Source organism: Neopelma chrysocephalum, unplaced genomic scaffold, assembly GCF_003984885.1.
Source record: "Neopelma chrysocephalum unplaced genomic scaffold, ASM398488v2 Primary Assembly neopelma1_26, whole genome shotgun sequence".
NCBI classification, from domain to species: Eukaryota; Metazoa; Chordata; class Aves; order Passeriformes; family Pipridae; genus Neopelma; species Neopelma chrysocephalum.
This window is the reverse complement of record NW_020897695.1, coordinates 21,502,151-21,515,122: the sequence shown is the minus strand read 5'-3', so window position 1 is coordinate 21,515,122 and position 12,972 is coordinate 21,502,151. Positions and strand designations below refer to the sequence as shown.

The 12,972-nt window shown below is 40.4% G+C and overlaps 1 protein-coding gene across 4 annotated transcripts in view; it reads left to right on the top strand.

Moving 5' to 3' along the window:
* SUGCT (succinyl-CoA:glutarate-CoA transferase) overlaps positions 1-7,823 on the top strand; it is a 318,249-nt gene extending 310,426 nt beyond the window's left edge. For 3 of the 4 annotated variants that reach the window (XM_027675845.1, XM_027675843.1, XM_027675841.1), the window contains one exon: positions 7,488-7,823. In XM_027675845.1, coding sequence (XP_027531646.1) covers positions 7,488-7,651 — 164 coding nt within the window. In that variant the 3' untranslated portion in view covers positions 7,652-7,823. The remainder of the gene's footprint in view (positions 1-7,487) is intronic. The other variant, XM_027675842.1, reaches the window with a different exon arrangement.
* The last annotated feature ends 5,149 nt before the right edge of the window (positions 7,824-12,972 follow it).

Here is a 12,972-nt window from a genome sequence, read left to right as displayed (position 1 = left end):
TTTGACAACTGGAGCACCTCCTCCTCCTTCTCCACTGACTGTGGCATCTGCAGAGCTGTTTCTCTCACATATTATCACTTCTGTCTTCTGGCTGATGTTCTGCAGAGGTTTTTTTCCCCTTCTTAAATATGTTATCCCAGAGGAACTACCACTGTCCCTGATTGGCTCAGCCTTGTTCAGCAGCAGGTCCATCTTGGAGCCAGGTGGCATTGGCTTCATCAAACATAGGGAAAGTTTCTGGCAGCTTCTCGCAGAAGCTGCCCCTGTAGCTTCCCTGCTACCAAAATCTTGCAATGCAGTTGCAATATGGTTTGTTTTCATGTGAGTCCTACATCTATATAAAATACACTGTAAGCTAAGGTAGAACTAACTAACAAGTGGTGTTAGGGTTTTCACTGCTCTTTTTTTGCCAATGTAGGTGATACATTTCAAGCAGAGTGTGTACACATCCATTAGCTCAAATTTTCCCTTTCTTTCCCTTGTCCCACTTGAACAATAAGAAATAATCATGACTTTTCCCCTGAGCTTGGCTGTCTCCAGGCTTGATTCCATTTACATAGTTTGAGAGTTAGGTTGTTTCAGTATGCTCTAACCTGTGCTATAGAAGAAGTGTTATGCAGTGAGTGCTGCACAATGCTACAGGACTGCTATTTGTCAGGACAAAGCAACAAATATTACGTTTATCCACTTTTATATACTGTGCTTTACACCTTTAATATGATTCAAATTCAACTTTAATTTCTGCTACTTGCAGTGTCAAACTGACTTTGCTTCTGCAGCCCCAAATCTCAGCAATGCCCAGAGACACGTTACAAAGACTGCCACATGTTTCACCTGTTTAGAGTGAGTGTTCAAAGGCATTTCTTGCAGGACCCTTCCTCTGGACCTGTTTCAGTAGTTTTATCTCATTTTTGTCTTTTGCTTTAATGACTTTAGTATGTCTTAAACTAATACCTCAGTTTGATGCCTAGCAATACCACAGTAGATAGGCCCCAAAGAAACAGAATTTATTAAGAAGACGTTTAGTTCAAGTATTCAAGATATCTTGGTACAATTTTCATTGTGGTTGCAACTGATACAAATTTTGATTTATTGTTGCACTGTTAACTCCTGTAGGTTATGTGGTCGGCACAGCATGTATTTTAGCAATGTATCAAAGTCAAAATGGTGATGATGATGATAATGATAATAATAATAATGAAAGATTAGCCTAGAATTTAAATGCAGTAAAAGCTCTTTGTTTTACTGGCAATAATCATAGCAAAAAGAGAAACAGGCTCCTTTTAATTTAACAGGACAAAGGTAAATCACAGCTACAACTCATTCTTTCATGTTTTCAGGTGACCATATGTGTCCCTTTAATTTCATGCCTGAATTGAGTATAGTGTCCTGCTGACAGCCAGGATGCACAGGTGACTGCTGCCTTAACTCCTCCCACCAGTCACCCTGCTTCTACCCTAGCAAAGACCTGTTTTCCTCTGGAAGGCTCCCTGTAACTCACCCACATGCAAATACTTTTGACCTTAATTAAAGCAGTTCACCTCTCTCTGCCTCTAGGGATGGTTTCCTCATAAGGCAGTTGTGTTTAATTAACATTTGCATAGCATTCTGCTGGTTGCTTTCCTGGAGCGTTTTTCAGTAGGAGCGTGGGATTGCTGAAGCCTGACTGGCAAGCTTTGCACCCTCCTAATTGACACAGAAGCCAAGTAGAAGTTACACAAGGAAAGAACAGAGAATCGTTAATGATGGATCATTAGCAAGTACCTCCTTTGAATGAATGTAGATAACTTTATAACTCTATTAAAGTGAAAAGTAGCGTGATGAATTATGCATCAAACAATAAAAGCTCAAGGAAGACACTGGTTTTATAATTGCCATGCAATTTTCTAGCATGCTCTAGTTTGTAAGATTAATTTTCTTTGGGAAGCATGAAGCATTCTATGCCTGTTGTGCACCTAATGTCAATTTTGGTTTTCTCTTTTAGAGATTTTATTCAACGTCTTTTGATATCACTGCAAAAACTCCCAGGTTTTGAGATCCACCCCTAAAATAAGATTGCTTTATATCCATTATTTTTAAAATAGACATTGCATAATAGTTTTGTGACTATGTTGAATTTTTGGACTAATAAATTTCTAAAGGGAATTTTTGCTCTGAAATTATCTTCACAAGCATTTCAGTTGGCATAGAGATCATTCCTGTGGCTTGCACTAGTGCCAGTTCATCCCGCAGTCACTCCTAGGAAGTGGAATTAGTACAAATATTGCCTAGTGATGTCACCTTTCCCTTTAAAATGTACTGATTTCTCACATGAGGTTTCCTCTGAAAATCGAACTCAGTGTGTTCAAAGTGGGTAGAATCAGAGAAATAAAAAAGTTATCCCTCTTGTGAGCTGTTTCTTAGCTTTCATATTATAGTGGGTGAAAGGGACATATATTAGTGGGTTGAAGGGATTGTGAGATCTAATCCATCAGCAAGCCCCAGGGATCAGCTATGCTTGAATAAATCTTGTTCCTAAAGACCTGATTGATAAAAACTCCACAACCTCCTCACATGGCTTGTTTCATCATTTTGCTACCGCTACCATCACAGAGATTTGTTTTCATTTCCAAGTGTTTCGTTTGTTGCAATTTAATCAATTATTTCTCATTCATCACGGACATGAAAAAGGATTTATCTTCTCCTTCCAGAAAGCTCTCATGGATATTGGGGGTGTTTGGGGTTTTGATTGTTTGTTTGTTTGTTTTTGGTTTTGTGGGGGGGGTGTGTGTGTGTTTGTTTGTTTTTAATTTTTTTGTTCTGTTTTTGGTTTTTTTGGGGGGGTTTTTTGTCTGTTTTGTGGGTTTTTTGTTTGTTTTTGTTGTTGTTGTTGTTTCTCAGGGGTGGTGGTTATTTTTTACACTTTCTGAAAACAGTTTTGAAGATGTTTTTCTCTGGCCTTTCTCTTTAGGTCCATGATCCCACATTTTTCAGTCTGTCTTGTTTCCTGTGATAATTTCACTTGCTGTCCTGTAGAAGCTCTCAGGTGTTCCAGATGGCTGTGCAGTGGGGGCCCCACACCAGACACTGCTCCAGCTGTGATCTGCCAGCTCTAACTAGAGCAAAAAGATTATTTCATGTGTCCTGCAGGCATCTCTCTTGTTTGTACATCCCTGTATGATTCTTGCCTCTTTTACAACAGCCTGATGTTGTTGACTCATCTTCACTTTGTGATCTAGAATAACCTCTAGCTATTCCTACTTTGCTGTGTGTCCCCTGCCCTGTATTTGTATAATTAAATGTAGTTCCTTCCCCTTAAAATTATTGAATTTTACCCTGTTTTATCAGAACATTTCTCCAGTGTAGCCAGGTCATTGTGAAGTCTGTTTCACAGTTTTAGCTTGAAGTCCTCAGAAAGCTGAGCAGGTAAGACCTGAATTCTATCAGCCACCCCACTAAAAATACATCATCGCAAAAACTCTCTCAATGATTTTTGAGTGGTCTTCGGAATCCACAGAGGTCCCAGCTGACTGGAAGCTGGCAAACATTGTCCCGATTTTCAAGAAGGAGGACCCTGAAAACTACAGGCCTGTCAGTCTCACTTCAGTGCCTTGTGAAGTTATGGAGAAGATTATTCTCGGAGGTATTGAAAAAACAAGGCAATGCAGACATTGGTTACAGCCAGCATGGCTTCATGAGAGGAAAGTCCTGATTACCAAACCTAATTTCCTTCTATGACAAGGTAACCCACCTAGCTGACCAAGGGAAGCCAGTTGATGTCATCTTTTTGGATTTCAGTAAAGCTTTCGATACTGTCTCTCACAGTATCCTTCTGGACAAAATGTCCAGCCCGCAGCTGGATAGACACATCATGTGATGGGTGAGCAATTGGCTCATGGGTCAAGCACAGAGGGTGATAGGAAATGGGGTAACATCAGACTGGTGACCTGTCCCTAGTGGAGTTCCACGGGGCTCCATCTTAGGCCCCGTGCTCTTCAACATCTTCATAAAGGAATTGGACACAGGACTAGAAGGGATACTGAGCAAGTTTGCAGATGATACAAAACTGAGAGGAGCTGTTGACTCCCTCGAAGGCAGGGATGCCCTGCAGAGAGACCTCGACAAATGAGAGGACTGGGCAATCACCAACCATAGGAAGTTCAGCAAGGGGAAGTACCTGATTCTGCACCTGGGATGGGGCAACCCTGGTACAGACAGACTGGGGAATGAGATGCTGGAAAGCAGCTCTGCGGAAAGGGACCTGGTGATCTTGGTCAATGGCAAGTTGAATATGAGTCAGCAGTACCCTGGGAGCCAGGAGGGCCAACCGTGTCCTGGGGGGCATCAGGCAAAGCATCACCAGCCAGTCAAGGGAGGAGATTGTCCTGCTCTGCTCTGAGCTGGGGTGTCCTCACCTTGAATATTGTATGCAGTTTTGGGTGCCACAATATAAGAAAGATATTAAGCTGTTAGAGAGGGTCCAAAGGAGGGCAACAAAGACGGTGAAGGACCTTGAGGGGAAGCTGTATGAGGAGTGGCTGAGGTCACTTGGTCTGTTCAACCTGGAGAAGAGGAGAGTGAGGGAAGACCTCATTGCAGTCTACAACTTCCTCGTGAGGGGAGGAAGCAAGCACTGATCTCTTCTCTCTTGTTACCAGTGACAGAACCCAAGGGAATGCCCTGAAGTTGTGTCAGGGGAGGTTTAGGTTCAATATTAGAAAAAGGCTCTTCACCCAGAGGGTGCTTGGGCACTGGAACAGGCTCCCCAGGACAACGGTCACAGCACCAAGCCTGACAGAGTTCAAGAAGTGTTTGGATGATACTCTCCAGCACATGGTGTGACTCTTGGGGGTGGTCCTGTGCAGGGCCAGGACTTGGACTCGATAATCCTTATGAGTCCCTTCCAACTCAGCATTTGTACTGGGTCTGGCTGAGCTGGAGTTCATTTCCCCATAGCAGCCCTCACAGTGCTGTGCTTTGCATTGGTAGCCAGAAGGGTGTTGATAACACGCCAGTGTTTTGGCTACTGCTGAGCACAGCATCGGCACTGTAACATTCCTTCCTCAATCGAGGGCAAGATCCTGGGAGGGGACACAAGTAGGCTAGCTGGCCCAAACTGACCAAGAGGGTATTCCATACCATATGATGTCAGCTCAGATATAAAAGCTAAGGCAAGAAGAAGGAAGGCAGGCATTCATTGTCTCCAATGGCTGCCTGCTGAGAAACTGTTAAAACATGCTGAAGCCCTGCTTCTCGGGAATGGCCAACCATCGCTGCTCATGGGAAGTAGAGAATAAACCCTGCTATCTTTTGCTTTGCTTTTGCGTGTGCAAGCTTCCGCTTTGCTTTCGCTTTAAATAAACTGCCTTATCCCAACCCACAAATTGTTTTTCCACCTTACTCTCTCCCCTGTCTGGCTGGGGAGTGATAGAGCAGCTGGGTGGGCACCTGGCATCCAACCAAGGTCAACTCACCACAGCATTGAATCATATTCTATGATTCTGTGTGCTGTTTTTGTCTGGGGTAGAGTTAATTTTTTTCGCAGTGGTTAGTATGGGGCTATGTTTTGGATTTGTGCTGAATACAGTGATGATAATTTATAGATGCTTTTGTTATTCCTGAGGAATGCTTATATAGCACTGCTTTACACAAGGCTTTCTCTGCTTCTCATATTACCATGCTGGCAAGGAGGTTGGGGGTGCATGGGAATTTGGGAGGAGATACAACCAGGACAAGTGACCCCAACTGACCCGTACCATATGACATCATGCTCAGTATATAAAATGGGGGGAAGAACGAGGAAGGGGGGGGACATTTGAAGTGATGGCATTTGTCTTCCCAAGTAGCCATAATGACTGATGGGGCCCTGCTCTCCTGGAGATGGCTGAACACCTGCCTGCCCGTGGGAAGCAGTGAATTAATTCCTCATTTTGCTTTATTCGTGTGCGAGGCCTTTGCTTTCCCTATTAAATTGTCTTTACCTCAACCCATGACTTTTTGCTTTTATCCTTTCTAATTCTCCCTCCAATCCTGTTGGTGGGAGAGTGAGCAAGCAGCTGTGTGGTCCTCAGTTTCTGGCTGGAGTTAAACCATGACAGAGGGTCACCTAACCTGACTTGATGTCTGGGTGTTAAAGCTCTGCATGTAAGTTACTTGACTATCCTTTCCTTTGTGGAGAAACATGAGTGATCACAATTCATCTGACCAGGTTTAGTCGCTTACCAGTGTCTTAGAAGAAGTACACTCTAAGTGTGTCCTTTCATCTTCAGTGTCTCCAAAGAGAGTCTAAGAAACTAAACTTCTATATCTAGGTTATTGGCATCTAAAGTTATATGGGATATATTTCACCTCCAACCCTTCTCCTAGTGGAAAGACAAGAGATTGCACTATTTGTTCTTAATAGGTACATGCTGGCTGTTAGTCATCTCCTGAGTATTTTCATTGTGATTGTTTCAGCATTGAGTGGAAGTTAAATGATTTGGTCTGCATTCCCCAATTCTACCTCCTTTCCTTTTCAAACACAGAAACCATGTCATAGAATACTCTGGGTTGGAAAAGACTTTTAAGATCATCGAGTCCAACCATTACCTCTTCGAGGAGCATACTCATCAGAAACATACCAAATCAGCATATGCTGAGTTGATACCTCACTTTTGATCACAGAGTAAATTTGTAGCTCATTCTCTCCTCTGAGTTTGGTGGTAGTGCTATAGTTACTTGTCATCAGGGAACTACACTGAAATCTGTTCAGTTCACTACAGTCTCACTAAAAAGTGAGATCTGACTACCTGCAATAGAAGACATAGAAGTCTTCATATCATTGCCAGCTTTCAGATTTCCACCTTTGAAATTATTCTTGCCAGAGTAGATAAACCATTGTTGATTTTCTTACAGCTGCTTCTACCTGTATTTTTGATAGAAAATGTAAACCAAGCTGGGTAATATCATTGCTCTGTGTGCTGTCAGTTCTATGTCACTGCAGGATAATGGAGCACACTGCAGAGGTACTTGAGCTGTTGCCAACTGGAGATGATGTTTTCCATTGTCCATGCACTGCTCCGACATCAGTGACAGTGTGTTAACATCACATTTCATTGTGTCTTTATGCCTGTCCTGCCTCCTGTTGAAGACAGCCTGGAGATTTCTGTACTACATCCTGTTGAGTGGGCTGGGCATTGTCTTTGTCGTTCAGGCAGCAGAGAGTGGCAGACCTGTGACATAATATGACTCAGAGAACATTGATATACATGTCGCTGGGAAAAATGAGAAAATTTTCTTAACATTGGGTGAATATCCATCAGCTCTGCATTTGAGTGAACTATTTAAAGCTGGTTTATTGGTACCTTCTTAAGAACTGATTTTTTTAGTAATTCTAGAATATAACATTTCTGTAATAAGGACTGCAATTAGACTGGTGCGAAAATGAGATACTTTCCTTTAAACTAACATAGACATTTCAACATAAATATGGGTAGTAACTCTGGAAAATAATTTGCTTTTTTTTACAGGACCAGGTGTCAGATACAGTGAATTTGATGTGTCACATCCAAAACCACCTCCACTTGTTGGACAGCATACAGTGGAGATACTGAAGAGCATGCTGGGGTATGAGGATGATGCCATAGAAGAACTGCTCCGCACTGGTGCTGTGGCTCAGCATGAGGTCAGATAAGGAACATTAGCTACATTCCTTCACACTGAGTTCACATTTTTGTCCTCTCTTTGCTCCCTTCAGTTTCCCTAATGGGACTCGAAGAGAAGACATAATTTAATTCCTAATTTTCTTACACGTGTTTTTGTATGATTTTAACACTGATGTATCAAATAAACAATCTCATGCTGTCTGAGTGAAAGATTTTCTTATGGGGGGTTGGGGGTAAATGTAATTATACAGTCCTGTGTGACTACTCATTTTCTGTACTTCATATGGAAAATGGAGTTCTTATCATACTTACAGTAATTGCCTAAACATTTGTCCTGAGAAAGACATGATGTTAGTGAAAAGAAGCAGAACCTTTAAAATCTGTATACTGGACTCTGCACTTGCAGAAAACTGCCTTATACAATTATTTTAGTAGAGAATCTTCTATTTACAAATTGGTCTGATTGATTTTGAACAGAATTATCAGTCATGAACTCTTTGTTCATTTCTATTTTAAATCAAGGGTAGAGTAACCATTGCAAAATTCACTTTTATTTCCTGGTATTCCAAATTACTAGTATGTCTTTATATTACATTGCATAGTCATGACAATCCCAATATGTTAGCAGAAAGAAGCTGAAATTGGCACAGTTCTTCAGTTATGAAACAAGCCTATTCCAAGACCAGTTGAGAGACAAACTATGGTCGAGTAGTATTTTGTAATTTTATTTAGCAAGGCCCAGGGTACTCTTAATTAAACATTGATCCACAGAAAACAACATGCTGAATGTCAAATACCAGAACTTGCCAGACATCTCGGTCTGGTTCTGTGGGTACCGTAGGTACTGATTCCTATCTCTGACTCCAGTTGCCTTCCAAAGCACCTTCATTATGGAGAAAACACAGGTTGAAATCTGTGCAAAACTTGACTGAGTCCCACACTCATGATTAAAACATAGTGAGAGTTGACAGACCTTCCTCAAAGTTAGTAGTATCATATCCTTCAGTAAGGTTGCTCTTGAGAGTAAGGCACTATGCAGTGGAAGAAGGTGGAAGAATTTGATCCATGAAACATATTAAGGAAAAGATTAAAGAGCCATTTCTTCTCTACAAACCAATCTGGCATTTCTTCACTCACAGAAGACATCCCATGCTCCTCTATTACAGTATCTAATTTACAGCTAAAGTAAACTCAGCATATGGAAAGGGTATAACCTTTGTTGTGTGCACCCCAGGAACAAGGCAAAGCCTTTCTATTCCTAGAATGAAATGAAACTAACTCAAATTGCCACTCAACACATAATGTCCATGTTTCTCTCAAAGTATCGGAAACAGGCCTGGCATTGTAACTAGCTTGTCACTTTGTTTTCACTCTAACAAACAACATCCTCTGTATTACATTTGAACTTCACAACTCTGCATTACCTTCTAGGGGAAGAAAAAGAGGTTATTACATAATCAAATTGCAGTGGAACCCCACTGTGGCTGCTCATTTTTGAAGCCCAGTGTGTTTTGGTTCATTTGTTTGCTTGTTTTCTCTGGGTTTGTGTTCCTTCTTTTTTTTTCCCCTCAGATCTTCTCCTGATTTTTTTTTTCTCTTGCACTGCATTCCTGGCACCAAACACCATACTCTGTCCATGTGCTAAAGACATCATGAGATCCTGGAAGAGTGAATTCTAAAATAAATATGGAAATAAGTCTGAATTGAGAATTGGGACACCTTAGGGGAAGAATTGAAACTGGATTGGAAGAAGTTTTGATACAGTCCACCTTCCTTTTAATCTAAGGGGAACATCCCTTTTTTTAATGAGAAAAACAGCAATTTGAATTCAGCTTCATATAAAATGGATAACCTGATATTGAGGTAAACTTTGTTTATTAATGAAAAACACTGTCAGAAAACAGTCAGAAATAAATTTGCTGGGTTGTTAAGGGTTCTTTTCTTCACATTTCTAAGAATCACATACATAAGATATAGTAAAATATTGCTCAGTTTTGTTCAATGATTTCTAAAAAAATCAGTATTTGTCCTGTGTTTTTCCAAGCAATGGAAATAGCTAATCTTAGCTACAGTAAATTGGCAGAGCTGCTTGGACTTTAACATAACAATGCTGGTTTAAAAAAGCTGAATACTGGGCTTTTAACTCCACAAAGTATTTTGTGCAGGGCTCACATGCAACCAGTGTTTCCCTTTCTTCTCCTTTCTTTTTTTATTAGTGTTTTCCTCTTTGCTTTGTTGACAGTTAAATCTCTAAAGGGATAATCAGAGACATTATTTTGTCTCACCTCCAGTACCTACTGCAACAGGAGAAATCCAGATGTCATTTCTCAGTGTTTTAGTCATACAGACACACAGACTGATGCTTACTCTTTAAGTCAGAAATAAGTGGAAGCCTTTAAACAGCTGGGAGTCTAGGAGCCTAAAAAGTCCTGTAGCTTCCAAGGTCTGATCATGAAGTTTTACCGTTTCACAAGGTTTGGTCCTTTGATTTTTGATGATTTGGAAGACAGTTAAGTAATTGTTATTAAAGCTATTATAGTATCCTTTTTCCTTTAAAAATGAACAAATAAATGCAGAAAAAAATTATTTAGAAAATTTAACTGCACTCTTCCTAAGATTCTTTACGAATACGTGTCTCTAGAGCTCAAATGCATTTTGACAGTCTTGTAATTTCATATGGTTTTCTCTTGTACTGCAAAACTGGAAATCAACCATCACATGGAATTCTGGAGCTCATAAACTGAAATCCCTCCACTCTCAAGGAAGGGATGTAGCTCGGGATGACTACACACAACTGCCTCTGGCAATGAATATTTGTTTTTCACTGCTTAAAATGGAAAGGAATCTGCTGGTGGACTTGATTTACACATGACTGTATTAAAAAAAAAAAAACCACAACAAACCAAACCAAACAAATAACAACACAAAAGAGGGATACAGGACACACCTGTTTGTCTAGTTCAAAACTGAACCCACCTATAGCTGTTCGCCAGGAAGCTATAACTACCATTGAAAAAGGAGATTTCCATTTTGACATCTGTTCTGACTCCATGGTCCATGGCCCCTTTGGCTCCATTCTTTGCGTTGGGGGATCCCATTGTTCTTGTATTATCTTGACCATTAAAAATGTTTCCTCAGCCTTCCTCATATAACTGTCTTCCTTTCTTTTCCATGCAAGCTAGTAAAGCTCTACATCAGGTATAAATCACTCAGAAAACTGCTAAATTAGTGGAGTCAGGTGGGTTTTGCATAGCCTGAGGATCTCGCTGAGGGATATTTTAATGTCTCAAAAGAAAATTCCCATCAAACAATAGTCAAATGACAGTAATGGAGTTTTCTTGCTCCTGCACAGATCTCCTTCCTGATAACTCTTCCCCAGAGTCTTCCCAGGAAGTGCCAGACAGCATGGTTGGCTGCAATGGGTACCCTAAAACAGACATTCAAAAGTAGGGTTTTTTTGGTTAGTGGCCAGGTGGAACAAGTTACTAACTCTCAGAAGCCCACCAGCCTCGGCAGTGATCCAGCTGATGTGCAAAGGCCAGTCAAGCCATAATCATGTGACGAATGATCTGTTGAAGGAGGTCACTTAATTGTGCTGGAAGGCAAATGCTCTTTTTCTTCTCAGGTCTATAAAATCAATAGGAAAAAAAAAATTTCATCATTTTTATTTCTTTTTATATAAAAAAGCAGTGAAAGGGAAAATATCCCCATTCTTGACTTAAATACAAAATATAAAGGTCCTCTTTTTTAAGTTAATTGAAATAGAGGCTTTTGATACCTGATGATATTAATCAGAATTTTGGTCTTGGTTCTTCAGAGATTAAAGCTTGTCCAAAGATGTCTAATGACAGTGTGCTAAGGCTAAGATAGCAGTCCAAAATAGTTCTTCCAAGGAGTGTGCATGCATAGTCAGAAACTGGGGACAGCATTTTCATTAAATTGCTGTACAGCTCTGCCACTCAAAGAGCACTCAGCCCTGGTGAACCTGGAGATAAAGGGCAGCTAACCATCTCTATGATTAAAATGGTCTTGTTAGTATCTAGATGACAAGGCATAGTTAATCCTTTGACCTTCCTAACATTATAGCACTGTATTAAAATGTATTTATTTCCCCAAAATGTACTAAAATGTATTTAATTTCCAAAAGACAGAGGAAAGGTAAAGTACTTGCAGAGTTCAGGAATGCTGGCACAGCTGCTCACATTTCATGTCAGTGACATTAAACAGTGCCAGATACAGTACTTTTCCTAACTGCTTGTACATTGAGTTTAATGTGGCCTGGTGAAATGCTAAACGCTATTAGCTGGTGAAAAAAACCCCAGCCAACCTTAGAGCAGTTCCTGCAGGATCAAGTAACCTCCCTACAGAGAGGGCTCCATGATACTGGCCAATGTGATAAAAATACACTGATAAAAAGTGATATAGTCACTTTTTTAAAGCTGACAACCTATCAGTTCAATTACTATGTTTCTGTTGTGACTGGAATTTGAAACAGACTTGTGAGAAAAAGGCCTGGGATCTCATACACCAAGGACCCATGAAACTTATGCAACAAGATCTCTTTTTGTGACACTGGCTATGTCAAACACTGAAGGGGGACCAAGTGAGGGTTAAGGTGGAGGGGACAAGTTGTTAATTTTCAAGGGTTTTTCTATTCCCTAGAGCTACAGATAAAAGTGAATTAATAAGTACCATTTAGCCCTTAGTTAACAAGAAATTCTTAAAAATCATAGAGTGAAGAGTATGCTAAACTGCCTGCCTTAAAAGGCCTTCATCATGGTCTAATTTACAGTAAGCAGTATCACGCTGCTTATTTATAAGTACTCAGGAAAGCAAGCTGGAGGAGTTCACTTCAATGCCATTGCTTCTTTGCTTCATCTATTTCAATATTTGTCTAATAACTATCCCAAACTAGCCAAAAGAGCTTTAAAGCACAAAAATAAATTTGAAGATGTGTGACCTGGTAGAGAAATGCATATGTAGCTTTCATCTTTTGCAGATCCATATTAGGAGAAGATAAAGTTTTACATTAAAAAGTTGTATATTAAAACATTTCCCACAGTGTGTACATTTCCCACTGACACTCTTTTCTGGTGGATTGAGGCTCTGACTAAAGCAAACATGAAAAAAATTACAGTTCTCTCATAAATTTTTTTCAAAACTTTTTCTCTCTCCCAAAGCCAGCGGTGAGGAATTTTAGCTGAAAGGTGGAAGTATCAATTCAGGAAAGCCACTTCAGAGTTTCTTGCAAGTCACAGTTCAAGTTTCTTGCAAGTCACAGTTCAAGTATCTCATGCTCCTTTCATCTGCAAGCCAAGTGGCCATGTGACACCAGTGATATATGACTTGC